Consider the following 19,667-nt stretch of genomic DNA (forward strand, 5'->3'; position numbering starts at 1 on the left):
ATATGGAATGATGCTAATGAATGAATACCTACATCCAATTTGGAGTGATGATAACAAATGGATATCTAAACCCTATGGCACTGAGATTCACAGATAATTAGATATAAAAAGAAAAAAATTTTAAATATCTTCTTGAGATTGCTAGAGAAAATATACAAATGGAAATATGATCAAAAGAGCCAGTATGACTTCAGTAAGATCATATTAGATATTTCTTCTTTGTTCCCACAGTTATCCAACTGGAAGGTTCATGTCATGTAAACAGGTTTCACATGAATTTTAGCAAAATGTTGATATGTCTCATGTTTACTTGTAGAAAATAAGAAGTTGGATAAACAATAGTAAAATTAGATTCAGAAATGGGTGGAGGTTCAGAATCAAAGCATAATCATTAAGATTTCTATGTCAATTTGGAAAGAAATCTCCAAGGGTTTGCCTTAGAGAGTTGCACATGACCCTGTGCTTTTTAACATTTGATCAATGACTTGGACAGACATATAAGTGTTATTTTATTTAAATGTGAAGATGACTTAACATTTGGATGGAAAAAGTAAACAATGTTAGGATCCAAAAATATCTTATCATGTCAGAATATTGATCTCAACAGAGGAACATAATATTTAATAGAAATTAATATAAATTCAAACATGGATAAAATAACTGACTTTATAAATAAAATAAAAATGATGTTAATATTTAAAAGAATGTTTTAAAGTCTGCAAAGCACTTTATAATTGTTATCTGATCTGTTCATTTGATATAAGATCTTAAAAGTATGGCTAGACAATAGTTTATATGAGAAAGACGTGGGTTTCTTAGGGGAATCAAAGCTCAGATTGCATGTAGAATGTGATATGGCAGCCCTGGTTTGATGTCTTATGAAGAACTAATTTTCAGGAGGAGGTGTCAGAGCCCCCGTCTGAACTGCCTAATTGAATTCAAGATAGAAATGTGTTTAGGATGCTGAAAATCTGAACAATGTTCAGAAGATACAGCTAGAAAAGGAACTGAATCCCCTGCCACAAATGGATTTGTTGGAGAAAATGGCAATGCTCAGCATAAAGAAAAGGTCAGGGTGAGATGAAAGTGATTTTACAGTATTTCAAGGACTGCTACACAGAAAAGTGATTACACTTATTCTGTGCTGTTGCTGTCATTTTTTTAGTTTTCAGTCTGACTTTTGAGAATTGTCTTTGGAGGTTCCTGATAAAGATACAGGAATATACTTTGCGACTTTCTTGTCTAGTTCATTTTATAGATGAGGAACCATGGCAAAAAAGGAACACTGGTTTTGTCCCAGGCATTACCAGATCAAGGTATAAAGTCCAATTTGAGTGTGTGAATAAAAACTCATAGAAGGTTCTTGATCTGAAAAGTGGTATAATCATAAGAGCCCTTGAGAGAATTTATTTTGCCTGCTGTAGGGTCTGATGATGATGACTTCTAGGATTTGGTCATATCAATGAGAATCTTTTTTTTTTTTGGCAAGGCAATGTTGTTAAGTGACTTGCCCAAGATCACACAGCTAGGTAATTAAGTGTCTAAGTTCGGATTTGTTCTCCTGATTCCAGGACCAGTGCTCTATCCATTGTACCACCTAGCTGCTCCCATTGCACCACCTAGCTGCCCTATCAGTGTGAATCTAATGTGATGTTGAAGAGGTCATTGTAAGTCAGAAGGTTGAATAACTAGGCAACTCACTAAAAAGCACTGTCCAACATGAATACCAGAGTTCCCAAGAAGAAAGTCAGAGGATTTTCAAGAGAGGGTGTTGGTATATAGGGACTATAATTGAAGAAATTGAAATTATTACTTGGAACTCTATTGATAAATAAATGCAACACTGGAAAAAATGAATAATATATACATCAGTGAGTTATGATCTGCTTCTAGAAGTAGCAGCTAAAATATCACTTTTTTTTTTTTTTTGCAAATGGCTTTTCTTGTTCATCCCTACTCCTCGAGCCTTTTTTGGTATTTCAAAATCGTTACATTTTCCTATGGTAGATATTCTTTATCCTTTTGATTTTTCCAAAGCAGATTATTAGGTCAAACAGTTCAGAGTGGTCATGGATCTCATTTAGGAGCTCTGCATACTTCTAGTGATTGGTGCTTATTAATACAATCATCTGAAAAAGAACTAACTGGTGGATATTAGATTCCACAGAAAATCCCTCTTCATTTTGGGCTCTGCTTTGAATATCCTTCATGACAGCAGCAAAAAGTCCTCATGAGCAGAGGTCCCTATTTTAGGCTTTATTCTCCCTCCTGTGGAATCTACATACATACATATATATATATATATATGTATGTATGTATGTATATACATATATACACACACACGCGCACACACATATATATGTATATATATGCATATATAATAGCTTTCACCCACATCCTCTTCTTTTTAGTCATACAGATCTATGTCAGGTATTACTAACCTTTACTTTGTATTAATGCAATAGCCTTTCCTTCTTCAATGATTCTACAAAGCTGATCTCCCTATGTCCAGAATGAACTTCTTCCTCTATTCTGTCCAGGGAGCACTGAGTTAGCTCCAACCTAGAACTCTTCATTGGATCTTATCACTTAAGAAACTTCCAAGTGAATCACATACACACACACACAAACACACACACACACACACACACACACACACACACACGCACGCACATCCTTCCAAGTGAGTCCTGGCCTTTGTCTCTATCCCACTGTCTTTTCAGGCAGCCTTGCATGCCCTAGATCCAGACCTGCTTGGCCTGTCTTCAGAACTTTTAGTACTTTTAGTAGTTCTCTGTAGACCATTCTGAGCCCTATTGTCTCTCGGTCATCTCTTCAACTTGACCATGCAGATATTGGCTCCAGAGCTATGTCCTATCTATTCTGCTCTCTGGAATTAATGATTAATAATTACTAAGCTTATAATCATCTGAACCCTTTCCCTTTTTTATCTATCTTTTGCCTCTCATTAACTAAGCCACTCTTGAATTAATTGCTGGCTACCCTTTCCAATTTTGGTTTCATTTTCATCATACCACAATCCAATTATGGGTCATGAAAGGAGGATTCAGAATGCTCTTAGTTAAATATTGTAGGATGTAGGGTGTGCTCAAGGAAGACTAGGACTTTGATGTGAGGGCTTCTGAGCCCTTTTCCAGGCTGCTTTTCACCTTTGATGTCCATCTGAACCACCTAACTCTCACCTGTGGCTTCAAAAATGCATAGCAGTCACACCCTGGGAAACTGTTTTGGCAGACAGGCTAAATCAGGTTGAAGGTACCTGAGGGGTCTCAAACTCATAGGTGAGTTGTGGGGATATCTACCCTAATTATGTGAAGACTTTCATTGGTGAAATTGGTAGTTAAGAACACCTCATTTCAAAGGCTATGAACGTACCTGAAGCAGGTGCTTTTAGAAATTGGTTAGAATTGAAGATGCTAAGGACATTTACTGTATCTAGCATCATCATCAGTTACCTTAACTCTGACTTGCCACTGGACAATGAAGACATTGGCAGAGAGAGTGAGGCCAACAAATATCCTAATACTCTCGTTTTTCTGTCCACTCAGTTTGTACGTCCTACTTCTCCCCTGCACCTCTGCTACACAGAGATGTATTCACATCTTTAATCTTTCACTCAAAAATGCATTCCACTTTCATTTTTATGGCCTCTGAAATTCCTGTGTCTGATCATTATTGTTTATCATTCCATATTTTCCCAGGCTTTACAATCTTTAACTCAGTCATCCATTCTTCCTGCTTTTCTAGTGTAATGATACCTCCTTTCTCATATATACTCTATGATTCAACAGCAATGAACTTCCTATTTTTAACTGTACTTTATGTATTGTTTCCTGAATACCTTTTCACTGAATTTTTCCATGTTTGAAATCCTTGACTTCCTTACTTCCAATATTTACATGAAATCTTACCTAAAATTAGCCTTTTTCAACTGCAAAATATGGAATGCATCACCGACATTCCACATCCAGCAACAGTGGACAAACAATTGTCAATCAATGCTTTCTCTCTAAATGAATATACACTGTGTTTTTAGATACCTTTTTTTTTACTGCTTTTAAGATGTAAGCTTATTAAAGATAGGGACCATCTTTTTTATTTTCTTTTATCTACAGTGATCAAGTGTTGATAAATTGCCTCTTTGAATCTTCCACTTGACAATGCACTAAGATCTAAAGTAAAGTCTTATGAAGATATTATTCCTGATTATTCCAATGGTTAACATCATTTTGCTCTTAAAGTTACTTTACACATAATTTGCATCTCTTTAGATGTGTGTAGGTTATATTATCTCCTGTAGTATATAATACCTAAAGTTTGAAACTATTTCAGTTTTGTCTTTGTATCACCAATACCAAGCACCATTTCTTAGATCAGGTGAGAATTAGTAAAAGGATGTCAAACTGAATTTTTAACTGTAGTTTTAATTTTTAATTAATTAATTAAATTTTAACTGTAGTTTTTGCTGCTGTCAAGAAGTTTTGGGGTTTTTTTTACAAGGCAATGGGGTTAAGTGTCTTGTCCAAGGCCACACAGTTAGGTGATTATTAAGTGTCTGAGTTCAGATTTGAACCCAGGCACGCCTGACTCCAGGGCCGGTGCTTTATCCACTGTGCCACCTAGCCTCCTCCATGATATCTTTTGTTTTCCCCTTTTAGAGAAAGTAAAAGTAAATCTCCTTATTGCCCCATGCTTTATTGCCTCTAGGCCAGCTCTCCTCTCCACACTGGTCTCATTCATGTTCACATTGTATTACCTTTGGTTCCTCTTTCTACTTTATTTTGCAACAGAACAAAGGCCTGTGTTAGAATTCAAATGTGGGGGGGATCCACTGTCACCAGGAAGAGAATTTTTGTTTTGGAAAAAAGAATAAGAGAAAACAATTCTAAGGATTAAAAAAGATCCCTCCTCCCCCCATGCAGAAATAAATTGGTGATTTCATGAATGCTTACAATTTCAATTATAACCAGTTCATTTTTACTCATTCTGTGTCTTCATTTCTATATTCTCTCATAAATTACTCACAGGAAGTTTACTGAACAGTCACTTTTTGGCACTGTGAATGTTCCACTAGGGCACTCAAGCTACCATTTCCTCTAATCACCATATGGCTGGTCTATCTTTCCTCCCATCATAAACCTCCTTAATGGCATATTTTAGTCCTATTCTTCAAAGTTTCTTATCAGTTATATTTCACAAAGGGCTCATAACCTACATATGCTTCTCCTCTGTCCTTTGTATGATAACCATCTTTAGTAATGCTGTTCCATCTCCAACTACTCTGCATTAATAGCTATACAATTTTAGAATTTAAGAGATGGATCTCTCTGTGCATGGCAATCTTTGAGTAAGAAAAGCCTTGAAGTTTACTGAAGGCAATCCAGGTCATACAACACCTCCTTTTCAATTACGAACCCAGTTGAAATTCCATTTGTACTGTTTGTCACAGATAAGTCAAAAAATGGCTGAGGTTTTTCATTCAAGTGCCAATCCAAATCTTGTTTACTTATATATTTCATCCATTTGGTTTGTCCTATGTGGAGGGTAAGGTCAAAGCCCTTCTGTTTTTTGAAGGTGGGAGGAATACGGATGTGGAACAATATATTAGATATGAGACTTTATTTAAGTACAGATTGTCTCAGGTAACTTTTTTTCTCTAACAAATATTTGTTATATAAGATAACTTTCTGGGAAGGAGATGAAGAAGAGAATATGCTAGAAAATGAAGGTGATATTAAAAGAAACAAAAAAATTTAAACAGAAAAAATATGTACTATTCCAAAAATCACTTCTCAGTCCCTTTTTTCTGATTTCCTTTTTTGGCATTTATTTTCTCAAATACAAGAGAAGGAAAGAGTAACAATGAAGTCAAAATTGATTAAGTATTTTTAAGAACACAATTTGAGAAAAAAATTAGGGATTAATGTCACTTTCTATTTTGACTCAAGATATTTTCAATTAGAGCAATTATTTCTAATTAGCTCTTCTAAGCCACTCTCAAAACTATTTAGCTTCCACTTATTAGAATGTATTGCTATAATTCGGTAAACAATTACTAAATACCTAATATATACCAGGTAGAGCACTACATACTGAGGAAACAAAGACACAAGGGGAATCATTCAGACCTTAAAGGAATTTGCATCCTATCAAGGGAGATAATGTATAAACAGGTAGGTAGAGGCAAAAGAGATACAAGTGAATTTTTCTGAAGAGGGTAATAACACCTGAGATAATCAAGAAAGACTTTATGGTGAGGGTGGTTCTGAAAATGAATAGGAAAAGAAATTGGGATCTCTATCAAAGAAGCGTAAACAGGGAGACTATTTATCCAAGTTGAGTTTGACATGTTTACATGTTATCCAGAAACTAAGACTGATAATGTAGATTTGGAAGTCATGTCCATAGGTGGTATAATTGGCTGTTAGGGACTAAAGAAGTATTCCCTTATCAAACTAATTTTTCCCTGTCATGTTACTCCTTAGGGCATAGTACAAAGGAGAAGGTTATAAGACTATGGACCCTGAGCCTGAATTAGGCAACCAATTTCTACCCTCCATTCTCTGGTTGGTGTTACTCTTCCTAATATACTCCTGTCCCTGATGGCAAGTAGAACAGGTACAAAGGTAACCTATGGGAACTTACCTCAGTTTCTCTAATTTGCAGTGTGGATTTTCCAAGGCCTTAAACAATTCTAGTCTCATCCCTTTATATGAATTTTCAAACAAATTCAGCCTCTCATTGTAACTGAAAGGAGAGAAGAGATTCTGGTATTATATAGTGGTAGTATCACAACACACCAAACTGTAGGAAAATATATAATCAGAGAGAAAGTTGTTAGTTCAATTTGATGTGATTAATTTCTAAGAACACATCCACTTTATGATCACTTTGCTTTGTCAACTCCTTTCAGTGGATTGAATGGACTTTAACAATGATCACTCTCTTCCAGATAACAGCATTTTTTATTTTAAATTATATTAGAAGTCAAGAATCATCAAAACCATTTAATACTAGTTAAAAAAGAAAAGTATTCCAAAATAAGAGATTAATTTAGAAAAATGAAAAATGATTAACCTCAATAATTAGTATTTTATAGTCACAAAAAAGAAATTGCTTAAAGAAGAGATACTTATATTTTAAAAAATGCTGAAAACTGGAAAACATTTTGGCAGAAATTAAGTTTGGACCAAAATTTACAATATATGCTATGATTAGTTAAAAAAAAATATATATATGTACACACACATACATATATATATATGAGGCCCAAATATTCAAGGTAATATTAAAAAAAGAAAGAAAAGAATCAGATCAGGGATCTTAGACAATTATGAATAGAAGAGAAAGATAGTGGCAATAACAAAAGTGAAAATGACTCATATTCATTATATGAAATTAAAAAGTTTTTGCATGGACAAAACTAAAAATATGATAAGGGTTGACACTGAGTAAATGTTTAGTTTTGTTTTTGGCAGAAAATCTATTAAATAGGATTAAAATCTGATATATATATATGTATACATATATGGGGAAGAACAGAATTATATGATTTAAGTCATTGCGCAGAATTAGTAAAAGGAGATGAAGAAACAGTCTTCAAAAGAAAAACCACAAGCTCTAATAATTATACAAACACTCCTATCAAGTTACCACTAATAAGAGAAATGCAGAGTAAACAATTCTAAAGCAAATTATCAAAAATGACAAAAGACAGGAAAAGTCAATGTTGGAGAGGTGGGGAACTGCTCTGCTACAGAAGTCAGTTTGGCAGGATGCAAACAAATGTTTCTAATCTGATTCTCTTTTTTCCTTCTTCCTTCCTTCCTTCCTTCCTTCCTTCCTTCCTTCCTTCCTTCCTTCCTTCCTTCCTTCCTTCCTTCCTTCCTTCCTTCCTTCCTTCCTTCCTTCCTTCCTTCCTTCCCTCCTTCCCTCCTTCCCTCTCTCCTCCCTCCCTCTTTCTCTCCTTCCTCCCTCTCTCCCACCCTCTCTATTTTGACCTTGAATATTTATGCCCTTGGCCCAGATATCCGCTGCTGGTTATATATTACAAGAAAAAATTTAGAATATTTTATTGAGATCACCATAAAGAAACAAAAATGGAAGCAGTGATCACAATGAGCCAGCACCACTTCAGCAAGCAAAGTTTCACCTAGACTTTAGCAAGCTGTTTGATACAAGCCTCATGATACAAGCTATGGAGAGAAGTGGATTAAGCAACAGCAAAATTTAGATATAAAAATGGGTGAAGTAGCAGACTCAGAGTATAATCATTAATGCTTCTATGACAATTTGGAAGGTCTCCAGGGTATTGCTCTAGAGAGTTGTTTATGATCCTGTGTTGTTTATCATTTGATCCATGGCTTGGACAGAGACATAGGTGTCACCTTTATGAAATGTTTAGAAAATATAATACTTGAATAGAAAAAAATCAGAGAATGTTAGAATCCAAAAATACCTTGTCAGACTAGAATATTGCTCTGAATATACTAAGATAAGATTTAATAGAAATTAAGATAAATTCAAATATGACTTAAAAAGACTTTACAAATAAAATTTTAAAATGACAACATTTTATAGAATGCTTTAAGGTCTGTGAAATGTTCTGTGTATGTTATCTGATTTGATCATGCAATATAACTATAAAGATATGCTTAGAAAACAGTTTATTTGAAAGAGATCTGGGTCTTTTAGGAGATTTGCAGTTCAGGATGCATGGATAGTATGATATGGCAACCAAAAGAGCTCAATTGCTTTGGGGTTTTATGAAGACACAATTTTCAAGAGCAGTAGATAAAGCCCAATCAGGTAAAATATGAAACAACATGCTGGATTTTAGATATTACAGTGTGATTGGGACACTGAAATTCTGAACAGGGTCTATAAAAGCAGCAAGGAGAGTGGGGAAAGGAATATCACAATCAACTCTAACAAATAATTTCCAGTTTAACTCTGTGATAAAACACAATTACTTTGACCTGGCAATATCACATCCAAAATCCAGTCTCCGCTTTTCTTTTCAGCATCATTTCCTGGAACTTCCTTTTATAAATTATTCTTGTCAAATGGATCTGTGATCTTGAGGTAAGGAAATCAGTGTGTAGGGTATTGCAATAAGTGAAGGTTTAAGATGATGAGGCTCTGAACTTGGAGAGTAGTTGTATGTACAAAGTAAAGAAACAGACAAAATTTTTTTGAAAGAGGAAATTACAAAATTTGCAATAAATTAAATGTATGGGATAATAAAGTGAGAAATCAAGAAATCAAGCTATATAATAGGGAAGTCAAGAGGAGATGTGGGTTGTATTGAAAACATAACGTGTTCTATTTAAACAAGATGAGTTTGACATGCTTATAGGATATTCAGACACTAGGATTTGGGAGTTCTTCATATAGATGGGATAAAATTGTTAGAGAAAGACTGTATTCCCTTAGCAAACCAATTTTTCCTGTCATATTACTCTTCAAAGCATAGTGAGAGGGAGAAGGGTATAAGATGATGAACTCTAAACTTAGATTAGGCAGCCTATTTTCATTCCCTGTGGATTTATTCTCTCTCTTCCTAATGTACTCCTGTCCCTGATGCCAAGTAGAACATCTATAAAGGTATCTTGTGGGAACTCACCTCTGTTCCTCTATCTTGCAGTTTTGGTCTTCCAAGTCTTTATCCAGAAATTCTATTCCTGTCTCCTCAAAGGAATTTCTACTCAGATCCAGGTTTTTCAGGCTTTGATTGTTAAGAAGAGCAAAGAAGAGATTCTGGAAATATGTAGGGATAAGAAAGCAATTTGACAAACTGTAGGGGGAAACATAATAATAAGAAAAATGATCAATTAAATTTTCTGAGATTAATTCACTTCCATTCTTTCTCTGCACAATGCTAAATATACATGTCATCTCCTTTTCAGTGGCATGAATGTAGTCTGTTTAAAAATAGACTATACCAGAGAACAACCTTTTTAGACCTCAAATTATCCTAGATGGCAAAAATCATCAAAACCATTTAGTACTAGTTAAAAAAAATACAAAAGTATAACAACAGATTAAATTAAATAAGAATCAGAAATAACTAAAGTCAATAGGGTTCAACAGACATAAGAATGTAAATTACTCACAAAAGACCTCCTTTTATTAAAAACAACTGTCAAAACTGGAAAGCATTTTAGCTGAAATTAAGTTTAGACCATAATTTACAATATATGTCGGGGCGGCTAGGTGGTGTAGTGGATAAAGCACTGACCTTGGAGTCAGGAGTACCTGGGTTCAAATCCAGCCTCAGACACTTAATAATTACCTAGCTGTGTAGTCTTGGGCAAGCCACTTAACCCCATTTGCCCTGCAAAAATCTACAATATATGCCATAATAAGTTCAAAATATATATGGGTCCTGAATATTCAAGGTAATGTTAAAAACAAAGGAAGAGAATTAGATAAGGAACCTTAGAATAGAGGAGAATTTTTAAATAGTGCCAATAACAAAAAAAAAACACCTGCTTAATATTTGGTCAATGTCTTGGACAGAGACATAGATTTCTTTAATAACATGAAGATGATATGGATGGAAAAAGCAGACATTGTTAGGATCCAAAAATATCTTCTCAGGCTGGAATATCACTCTGAACTTGTGGTGTAGTAATATAAATTCAATCGTGGGTTAAATAACTGACTTTACAAATAAAACAAAAGGTTTTGTTGAAGAAAATAGCAATGCTCAGTCAGGAGAAGAGACAGCTTGATGCCAATATGATAGTGATCTTCAAGCATTTCAAGGGCTGTCACACAGAAAAAGGATGATATTTATTCCTTGTTGTTAAGTAATTTTTCAATTGTGCCTGACTCTTCAGGGTCCTGCATTTGGGGTTTTCTTGTCAGAGATACAGGAATCGTTTGCCATTTCCTACTTCAGTTCATTGTATGGGTGTGGAACTGTGGCAAACGGGAACAAATGACATGCTCAGGGTCACACAGCTTGGATACTTGTTTTGCCCTAGGCATAACTAGGTTCAGATAAAAAAATCCAATTTGAATATTTGGATAAGGACCCATAGAAGGTTCTTGAACTGAGAAGTACCATAATCATACTTGTACTTAAGAGAATTTATTTTGCCTGCTTAGTAGGGGGTAATGGTACTTTTAAGGTTTCATCAAATCAACATGAAACTTAAGTGATGCTGAAGAGGTCCCTGTAGTTAAGAATATTGTATACCCAGGTGGTCCACTTAGAGAAATTGTTCGACATGAGTCCCAGAGTCCCCCAGAGAAGAATGCCAAGGAATTTTCAAGAGAGGATGACGATGCTAAAAGGAAAATAATTGAAGGAATCAAAAGAATTATCAAGATCTCTATAGATGAAGTCAACATGGGAAGTAATGAAAGATATCTGGAGATACATGAATGGGTTACAATCTATCCCAAAACCCAAATAAAATATCACTTTCTGAAAATGATTTTTCCTGTTTATTCCCTGTTCAATCATAGTGTCTTCCTTGTGATTTCTGAACATTTATACTTTCCCAGCCTTTATCCACTTGACTTTTTCAAAGTGGATTATTAGGTCAAACATTTTAGAGTGAATATGTATCTCACTGACCCTCTGTAGGCTTCTAGGGATTGATGCTGATTAATAGGATGCCACCTCAAAAAGAAATATTCAAAGGATTTGTCTCTATGGGAAACCCCTCTTCTTTTTGGATTTAATTTGAACATTCTCCATGACAACAGAAAACAATTCTAATAGGGAAAACTTCCATTCTATACCTCATTCTCCCTCTTGTTGAATTTACCTCTATAACATCTTTCACCTACATTCTTGTAACTTTACTCCTACAGTTCTGTTTCAGGCATTCACAACATTTACATGGATTACTGCAGTAGCCTACTAATTGGATTCTCTACTTCTGGTTTTTTACCTCTTAAACCGATGTCAACCCTACCAAAAAATTTTAATGACTAAACACTATTTCCTTGGCCTGTTAAAAATCATTTCCAAGGGACAACTAGGTGGCGCAGTGGATAGAGCACTGGCCCTGGAGTCAGGAGTACCTGAGTTCAAATCCGGCCTCAGACACTCAATAATTACCTAGCCGTGTAGCCTTGGGCAAGCCACTTATCCCCATTGCCTTGCAAAAAAAAATCAGTTCCAGAATTTGGCTTTTTTTCTCTTTCCGGTATCATTTCTTATTGCTGTATTTTATAAATTAGTCCTATCAAATGGACTTGTTGACATTTTTGTTTTTTGTTTTGTTTTATTCTTTTGATTTTGCAAAACAAAGGGTTTAAAGGACTTGCCTAAGGTCACACAGCTAAATATTATGTGTCTGAGACCAGATTTGAACTCCAGTCCTCTTAACTCACTGTACCACCTAAGCTACCCCAACTATATTCTTGAAAAGACATTCATTTTCCTGTTTCCATGCTTCTACAGAACTGATCTCCCCATGGCAGGAATGAGCTTCCTCCTATGCCCATGGAGTACTGTGTTAGCCCCTATCCACTACTCTTGACATGGGTATTGTCACTTCTGAGACTCCCCAGTAAGTTACCCAACTCCTACCTTTGACTTCACTCCAAGATCTTTTCAGGAAAATCTTGCATCAGTCCTGGATTCAGGACTCCTGCTTGTGACCTCTTTGTTCAAGAAACTCTTCAGATCTGTATCAATTCAGATCCAGGCTAACTGCCTCCTGCCTTATCTTCATCCTAGTTTCTTCCTAGTCTTATATGAGCCTCAGATCCAGACCTTGATCTGTCTTCACTTCAGGACCTTCTGCATTGTTTAAGCAACCATTTTTACTCTTTTTTAGAATTTTTTACTCTCTTTTTACTCTTTTTTTTTTATTATTTTTACTCTTTTTTTTAGATTTTTTTTCAAGGCAATGGGGTTAAGTGGCTTGCCCAAGGCCACATGGCTAGGTAATTATTGAGTATCTGAGGTCGGATTTGAATCCAGGTACTCCTGACTCCAAGGCTGGTGCTCTATTCACTGCCCCAACCATTTTTATTCTTACCTATACTCTTGCACTTATTCTCAATCTTCTACGAGACTCAATTTCCTGAGTAGTGGGCACCTGGGCCTCACAGAACACAACGTGATGTCCTGAAGCTGGCCCTCAAGGAAGAGTTTTGCACGCTTTAATAAGCACCTGTCTCCCTTAGGACATCTCGCTATAGCCCTGATAGTCTGCCTGCACTCAGGTCTCAATGGTTTGCTTATACTCAATCCATTATACTCTTCTTAAACTAATGATTCTGAAGCCCCAATTATTTTTGTACAAGTCCTATCCCTTACTGTCCACTCTCTCATACTGATCTCTTTAACTTTACCTTGAGAATGTCCTGATCTATGCCTCATCTATTGTGATCTCTGGAATTAATGATCTGAAATTTCCAAGCCTGCTTTCATCTTATACCTTTTTCTTTTTTTTTTTTATTTCCTCAATATTTTGGCTCTCTGGGTCTCTACTACTCTTTCTTTTCACTTCTACTCTACCAATTCATGGATCATGAAAGGGGGGATTCAGGATATTCTCAAATTCTCTATCATCATTCTTTGAGGCAAAAAACCCTGAGGGTCCTCTCCTGTATTGTTTTTCTGTTTTCTGACTAGGTAAAAGAGACCACTTTGACTGATTCTTTCTTTGCCTTAATCATTGAATGGGTATTGCCTCAGTACAAATGAATCCTGGGATAATTCTTAGCTTAAAAAGTTCAAAATCTTCTGTGCCATCTTACTTCTTCCTAACCTATATCTTGCCCTTGACCAAGAAGGGTCTGGAAGAGAGAGTGAGTCTGGTGACTTTGCACAGCCTTCTCTCATTTCAGTCCAATTCTTTTGCATTTCATGGCATCATAGCCCTGTCAGGGTCCTTGTTGAGAATGAAGGGCAAATAACCTATGGACCCCACTGAAACACAGCTCCCTCCTTCCCTTCCCCCCCTCCCTTCCTTCTTCCTTTTCTTCTTTGCTTATCTTTCTTCATTTTCTTCTTTCTGGCTACATATATTAATCACACCCTTCACTTGCAGGTAATCTGCTCAAAGGAATATAAATTTTGATCACTGAAACCAGGCAAGATAGATTGGGTTTACAGGTCCCAAATCATTCTGGCTTTCATTGAGAGACCAACAGGTTTCAGACAAGTCCCACGATATTGTTTGGACTATGCTTGACTCAGAGTAAGTGTAAATAATATTTTTATTTTTGGTCCAGAAACATTGAGGGCCTTCCCCATACATATAGATTTTTGGGGGGGGGGGGTCTAAGTAAAAGAGACCATTCTTTGCTTCCTTTCTTTTCTATCTAGCAGAAATAGAATGGACCATGCAACAGTCAAATTGAGAACTGGTTAAAACCTTACCTTAAAAAGGTCATTGCATCTGGGGTCATCTCCATTTCTCCTCTATCTGGCCACCAGAACCAGAGGACTCCAGAGGAGAAAGTAAAGCTGTTGAATTAGCACATTCCTTTCTCATTTAAATCCAATCCACTTGCAAGTCATGGAATCACTTTCCTGATGGGAGTCCTCTTCCAGAAGGAAAGTCAAATAACTAACTTTGTGTAGTAGTCACTGCCCCTCTGGGCATACAATTAGCCAGTTCAACTCCCTCTTTCCTGCCTTCTTTTTTTGTTCCTTCTTTCTTTTAACTCATGAATCCTCAACCTGGATAACAATGCTCAGTCTCCATTCCCTGCTTGGCCCTGCTCTCTATTCATTATGCATTCCTGTCTCTGATTGATCCCAAGCAGGACATCTGCAAAGGTAACATATGGGAACTCACCTCAGTTCTTCTATCTTACAGTTTTGGCTTCCCAAGGCTTGACACAGAAGTTCTATTCCTCTCTCCTCAAAGGAATTTCTACTCAGATCCAGATTTTTCAGGCTTTCATTGCTACTGATAGCAGAGAATAAATTTTGGAAATTTCTAGGGGTAAGATCACAAGTCTCCAAACTGTAGGAGTAAATATAAGAAGAATAGTGATTAATTCACTTTGTGTCTCTCTGGAAAATGTTAAGAGATTCTGGGAATATGTAATGCTAAGATAACAAGACTGAAACCTGTAGGAGAAAACATAATCAGAGAGAAAGGGGTTAATTCACTTTTCTGAAATTAATTTTTTTCCTGTCTTTTTCTGGGGAATGCTAATAAGACATTCATTTTATGACCACTGTCCTTTCTCATCTTTTCAGTGGAATGAATGTAGTTTCTTTAATAATGGTCAGTCTCTTCCACAGAAAAGCATTTTGGACCTCAAATTATATTTTTAGGCAAGAATTATCAAAACTAGTGCTAATTAAAATAATTGGAAATTATAGCGATAGATTGACTTAAGGAGGAATAAGAAACAATTAAATTCAATAAATAGTCTTAATTGATATGAAAACATAAATTTCTCTCTCTCTTTTTTTAAGGTTTTTGCAAGGCAGGTGGGGTTAAGTGGCTTGCCCAAGGCCACACAGCTAGGTAAATATTATTAAGTGTCTGAGGCCGGATTTAAACTCAGGTACTCCTGACTTCAGGACTCGTGCTCTATCCACTGTGCCACCTAGCCTCCCCCAAAACATAAATTTCTCACAGAGAAACTTGAAATATCAACAAAAATTGCTGGTAGAACTGGAAAGCATTTTGGCAGAAATTAGGCTTATAAAACATTTCAACCCATATCATAATTAGCTCAAAATTTGTTCTTAATATTCAAATTCATAAGGGGGAAAAAGAAGAGAATGAGTTTTAAAACTTTAGTTAACTATGAATGGAGAAAATACTTATATACTTTTCATCACATGAAATTGAAAAGATTTATATGAACAGTAGTAATGGCACTGATGAGACCCCATCAACTCTGAGTTCATTGAAGCACCACATTTAAGCTCTGGGGAAAAAATGTTTTGAATAACTACTTTGCAAGTCTTGTGCATCATAACAAACATGTATTCATCAATCTGAAGTCACTCAAGAGTTCAAATTCCAAACACCCCCTAACTTGATCCTTATTCCTGTAAAAACACTTTTGTTTACTTCTCCTTTTTTTAAGGAACCTACCCACTTACCCCCATGCTAGAATCCCTACCTAGCCTGCTTTAACCCAGCATTCCTGTATTAAAGTTACCTTGTCTGAGTCCATGAAATTGTTTCACAAGATGCCTATGTGCTGGACCCCCCTCAGTAATGATAAGAAAGGAAGACTTTGGAATTATTATTATTTTGCTTTGTGTTGTTCTTTTTTGATAGCAAATTTCTGATCTTGGACTAATATCCAAGATATATAATTGGTAAACTGGCAGAATTATAGAATTTGTCATTATTCAAAGGTTGATGTAGTCAAAAGATGAAAAAAACAACCTTCAAATGAGAAATTACAAACCTCTAATAACCATTTGAAAGACTTATAAATTACTACTAAGAAGAGAATTGCAGAGTAAAACACAGGCCAATTAGCAAAAAAAAAAAAGACAAAGTTAGGAAAAGTCATTGTTTGAGAATTATTGTCAGATAGCCTCATTAATTTTCTGTTTGAGAGAATTGGTATGACTTTTTGGGAAAGCTGTTTTGGAATGATGCTAACAAATGTTTAAAATATCTATACCCTTTGACTGAGAGATCCACTGTTACAAGAACATCAAAGACAGAATGAAGAGAAGGAAGTTCAGTAATCAAGACAATTTTAAAGTAACCTTTTGAATTTATTGCAGATTATTAAGAACAAAAAGTAAAATGTTCATTTTATTTTATTTTTTTCAGAAAAAAAGGAATTTATTTTTATTCAAGTAACTGCAAATAGGAACTCAGAGTGGGGGGGCCTCATGACAGTCTGGAACCACCCCTTCCCCCACTTCAGCTGGACCTCCTTCCCTTAACCCTCCCAACTTGAAGATTTCCAAAGGAGTAAACTGATAGAAGTAGCTCCCCTGGGGACCACCTCCCCCAAAATGTCACTTTTTAGTAAACTAGGCCTCCTTGTGATGATTTGGGGAGGATGAGCAGGGTGAATAAAGGCAGGTGAACATGAATGAAAACCAACAAAACTGTATGACTGAGGGTCTAGAAGCCTCAGAATGTAAGAATCAAACAGTTTGAAAAAGAAAACAACAAAATGTGTTCAGAGGTAGATTGTGAATGGAGGGAAAATGTAACCAGCTCCTGGGGGGATGGGGGAATGAAAGGAGGGATGAGGGGCTGGGGAGAGGCTGGGGAAGAAACATCCTTGCAAAACATGCATTCCAAAGGCAAAAATCACAGGCCAAGTAAGGCCAGCCCAAGATTGGGGGAAATACATAGGATTGTCAAGTCCCCCTTCTCCTAGTCTCCTGAGCAGCAAGGAACCAGATGACTCACAGGCTGCATAGCCCTTCCCTTTAGCTATTTCACAATTAGTGCCTGACCCCCTAGGCTCCAGCCCAGCCCCATTCCAGTTTGATGCTCAGGATATGCCAGAGTGTGTATGTGTGTGTGTGGGGGGAAGGGGCCTGCACCCTTGGGACCAATCTTTACCGAGTAAAAGACAGGAAGGAGTAATAGGGGTACAGATCCCCAGAAGTTGTTTGAAGCTGAGCTTCAAGATCCTTCCCTCTCAAACCCTTTTGAATTGGGGTGGGGGAGACAGGAAAACGGGAACCCTGAACCCAGGGTAGCGGTGGGGGAAGGGTGCAGAGACAAACAAGTGTTGGCAGCTAAGTCAAAAGGTTAGCTCTGTCAGGGAGGAGTACAAAAAAAATCCCAAACCTGGGGAAAAGGGGAGTGGATCTATGGATGGATGAAGTGGGAGGTGGGGGAGGGAAGCAGGGGAGCGCCCCTAGAAGGTGCACTCTACCCAGGGCAGCACTATCCCATAAAGGGTGGCTAGGGTTAGTATGAATTTGTCCAATGTGTGGATGGAAAGGGCTCTTCACTGGTAGAGCTGTTATCTCTGACCAGTAGAACCAGAAAGGACAGATTGGGGGAAAGTTAAGGTGAGGGAAGAAAAATGGGGATTTAAAGATCAACATTTTTCTGTCTAGCCCCAGAATGAAAGGGCCGCTACTGTTGTCATCATCATCATCAAGGGGAATGAGGTAGCGAGATACAAGCAGACTTGATGACTGCTCCTCCTCGGAAGACTCCTGGGAGATGCCCTCCTCTTCTTCTTTCTCCAGCTTTTTGGGTCTACCTCTTGGTTTCCTCCCTGGTGGCTTTCCAGCCTTTGGCAGCCCCCTTGTTCTTACTGCCTTCTGGTCTGCCCCAGGTCTCTTGGGAGTTGGGGCCTCACTGGGTTTCTTCGGAGGCTGTTTTCGGAGTCGACCCCGACCTCTCTTCTCAGACCCGTCTTTCTCTTTGAACTAGATTCACTCCTCTTCCCCCTTCTCTAATGAGAGGTGGTAAAGGGTAGGGAGATGGGGTACGGAGCGGGCCGGCCGGGTGCGTAGCTCCGGGCCGCGGGGGCAGCGCAGACTGCGAGCCAGTGACCTCGCCGAGCTTGCCCGCTCGGGCTCCCGCCGCCGCCGCCGCCGCGCGCTGCAGATGCGGATGCCCTCTTGGAGCGGCGCCAGCTCCAGAAATAGCCCCGGCTCGCACTCCCAATTAGAGGCCAAAAATGTTCATTTTAAAGATTCTTTTATCTGGTTTATTTTGCATGTGGAAATATTCTCTATTTTTCATTTACTTTTCATTAAAATATGAATAAAAAGTTAAAATCATTAAAAATATTTATTACATGACCATCAGAGGGCAGGGAGTTTTGGGAAATGTATGTGATGTAAAGGAAAAAATAAAAAAAAAGAAATAAAATAAGAATCACAAATAAAATGCATTTTTCCAAAGCTACTGCCCATTCTCCTCCACTCTGATTTAATTTCCTGGGTTTTAGTTTGCCAAACATGTTATATAAGGGAAAAATAAATAACCAGGTCTATTGCAATTAAGTATTTTTAAAAACAATTCTGAAGAAAAAGTTCAGGTATTAATTCTTGTTCTGCTTTTGAGTTAATAATATCCAAGACCTTTTGTGTTTGGCTAAGGAAGCACTGTGTAGATAGTATTTGAAGGGTCTGAGACAAGATGATGGGGAGTTGCATGAGTTTTCCCCAAAACCACTCCAAATATCTTTAAATCATGACTAAATAAATTCTAAAGTGACGGAACCCACTTCTGTCTTCTCGCTCAAGATAACTTAGAAGGTTGGCAGGAAAGATCAGTAACACTAAGGTGAGAGAGGAGCATTGTCTAACACAGGACTCACCAGCACAGACCAGGCCCCAGAATTGCTAATTGTCCTAAGTCCTTCCTGAGACTTCTAGCTTTTCTCTTTACTCACCCCTACTGGCCCTGTTAATTGATCTTCTTTGGTTTTTTTTTTTTTTTTTTTGGTAGTTTAATCTTTTTCTGAGATTTGTTTCCTCCAGGCTACAAGCAGAGCATCTCCAATGGTAACCTCAAATAGAAAGCAGCCTCTACTCAAATCTGACAGTCAACAACCTTTGACTGCTGCTGCCTAATGAAGTTCCTTATACATTCCATTCCCCTTCAAATGGGTCTTGATAAGGGCTTTGATGTCTCCTTCTAGCTCTGACGCAGTTCTAGATGACCCTAATTCCCAAAGGAATTTGGGTCCACATTGTTTGAGTGAGGAATGTATAAGGGAAAATATTTGTCTAGCCTTTTCTATAATATTAG

At 37.1% G+C, this 19,667-nt stretch overlaps 1 protein-coding gene across 1 annotated transcript in view; it reads right to left on the minus strand.

Moving 5' to 3' along the window:
- LOC141507547 (NACHT, LRR and PYD domains-containing protein 12-like) overlaps window positions 1-19,667 on the minus strand; it is a 122,086-nt gene that overhangs the window by 23,121 nt on the left and 79,298 nt on the right. The window contains exon 13 of the mRNA XM_074215302.1: window positions 14,799-14,969. Within this exon, the coding sequence (XP_074071403.1) occupies window positions 14,799-14,969 (171 nt within the window). The remainder of the gene's footprint in view (window positions 1-14,798; window positions 14,970-19,667) is intronic.

This window comes from Macrotis lagotis, chromosome 1 (assembly GCF_037893015.1).
Source record: "Macrotis lagotis isolate mMagLag1 chromosome 1, bilby.v1.9.chrom.fasta, whole genome shotgun sequence".
In the NCBI taxonomy this organism is placed as follows: Eukaryota; Metazoa; Chordata; class Mammalia; order Peramelemorphia; family Peramelidae; genus Macrotis; species Macrotis lagotis.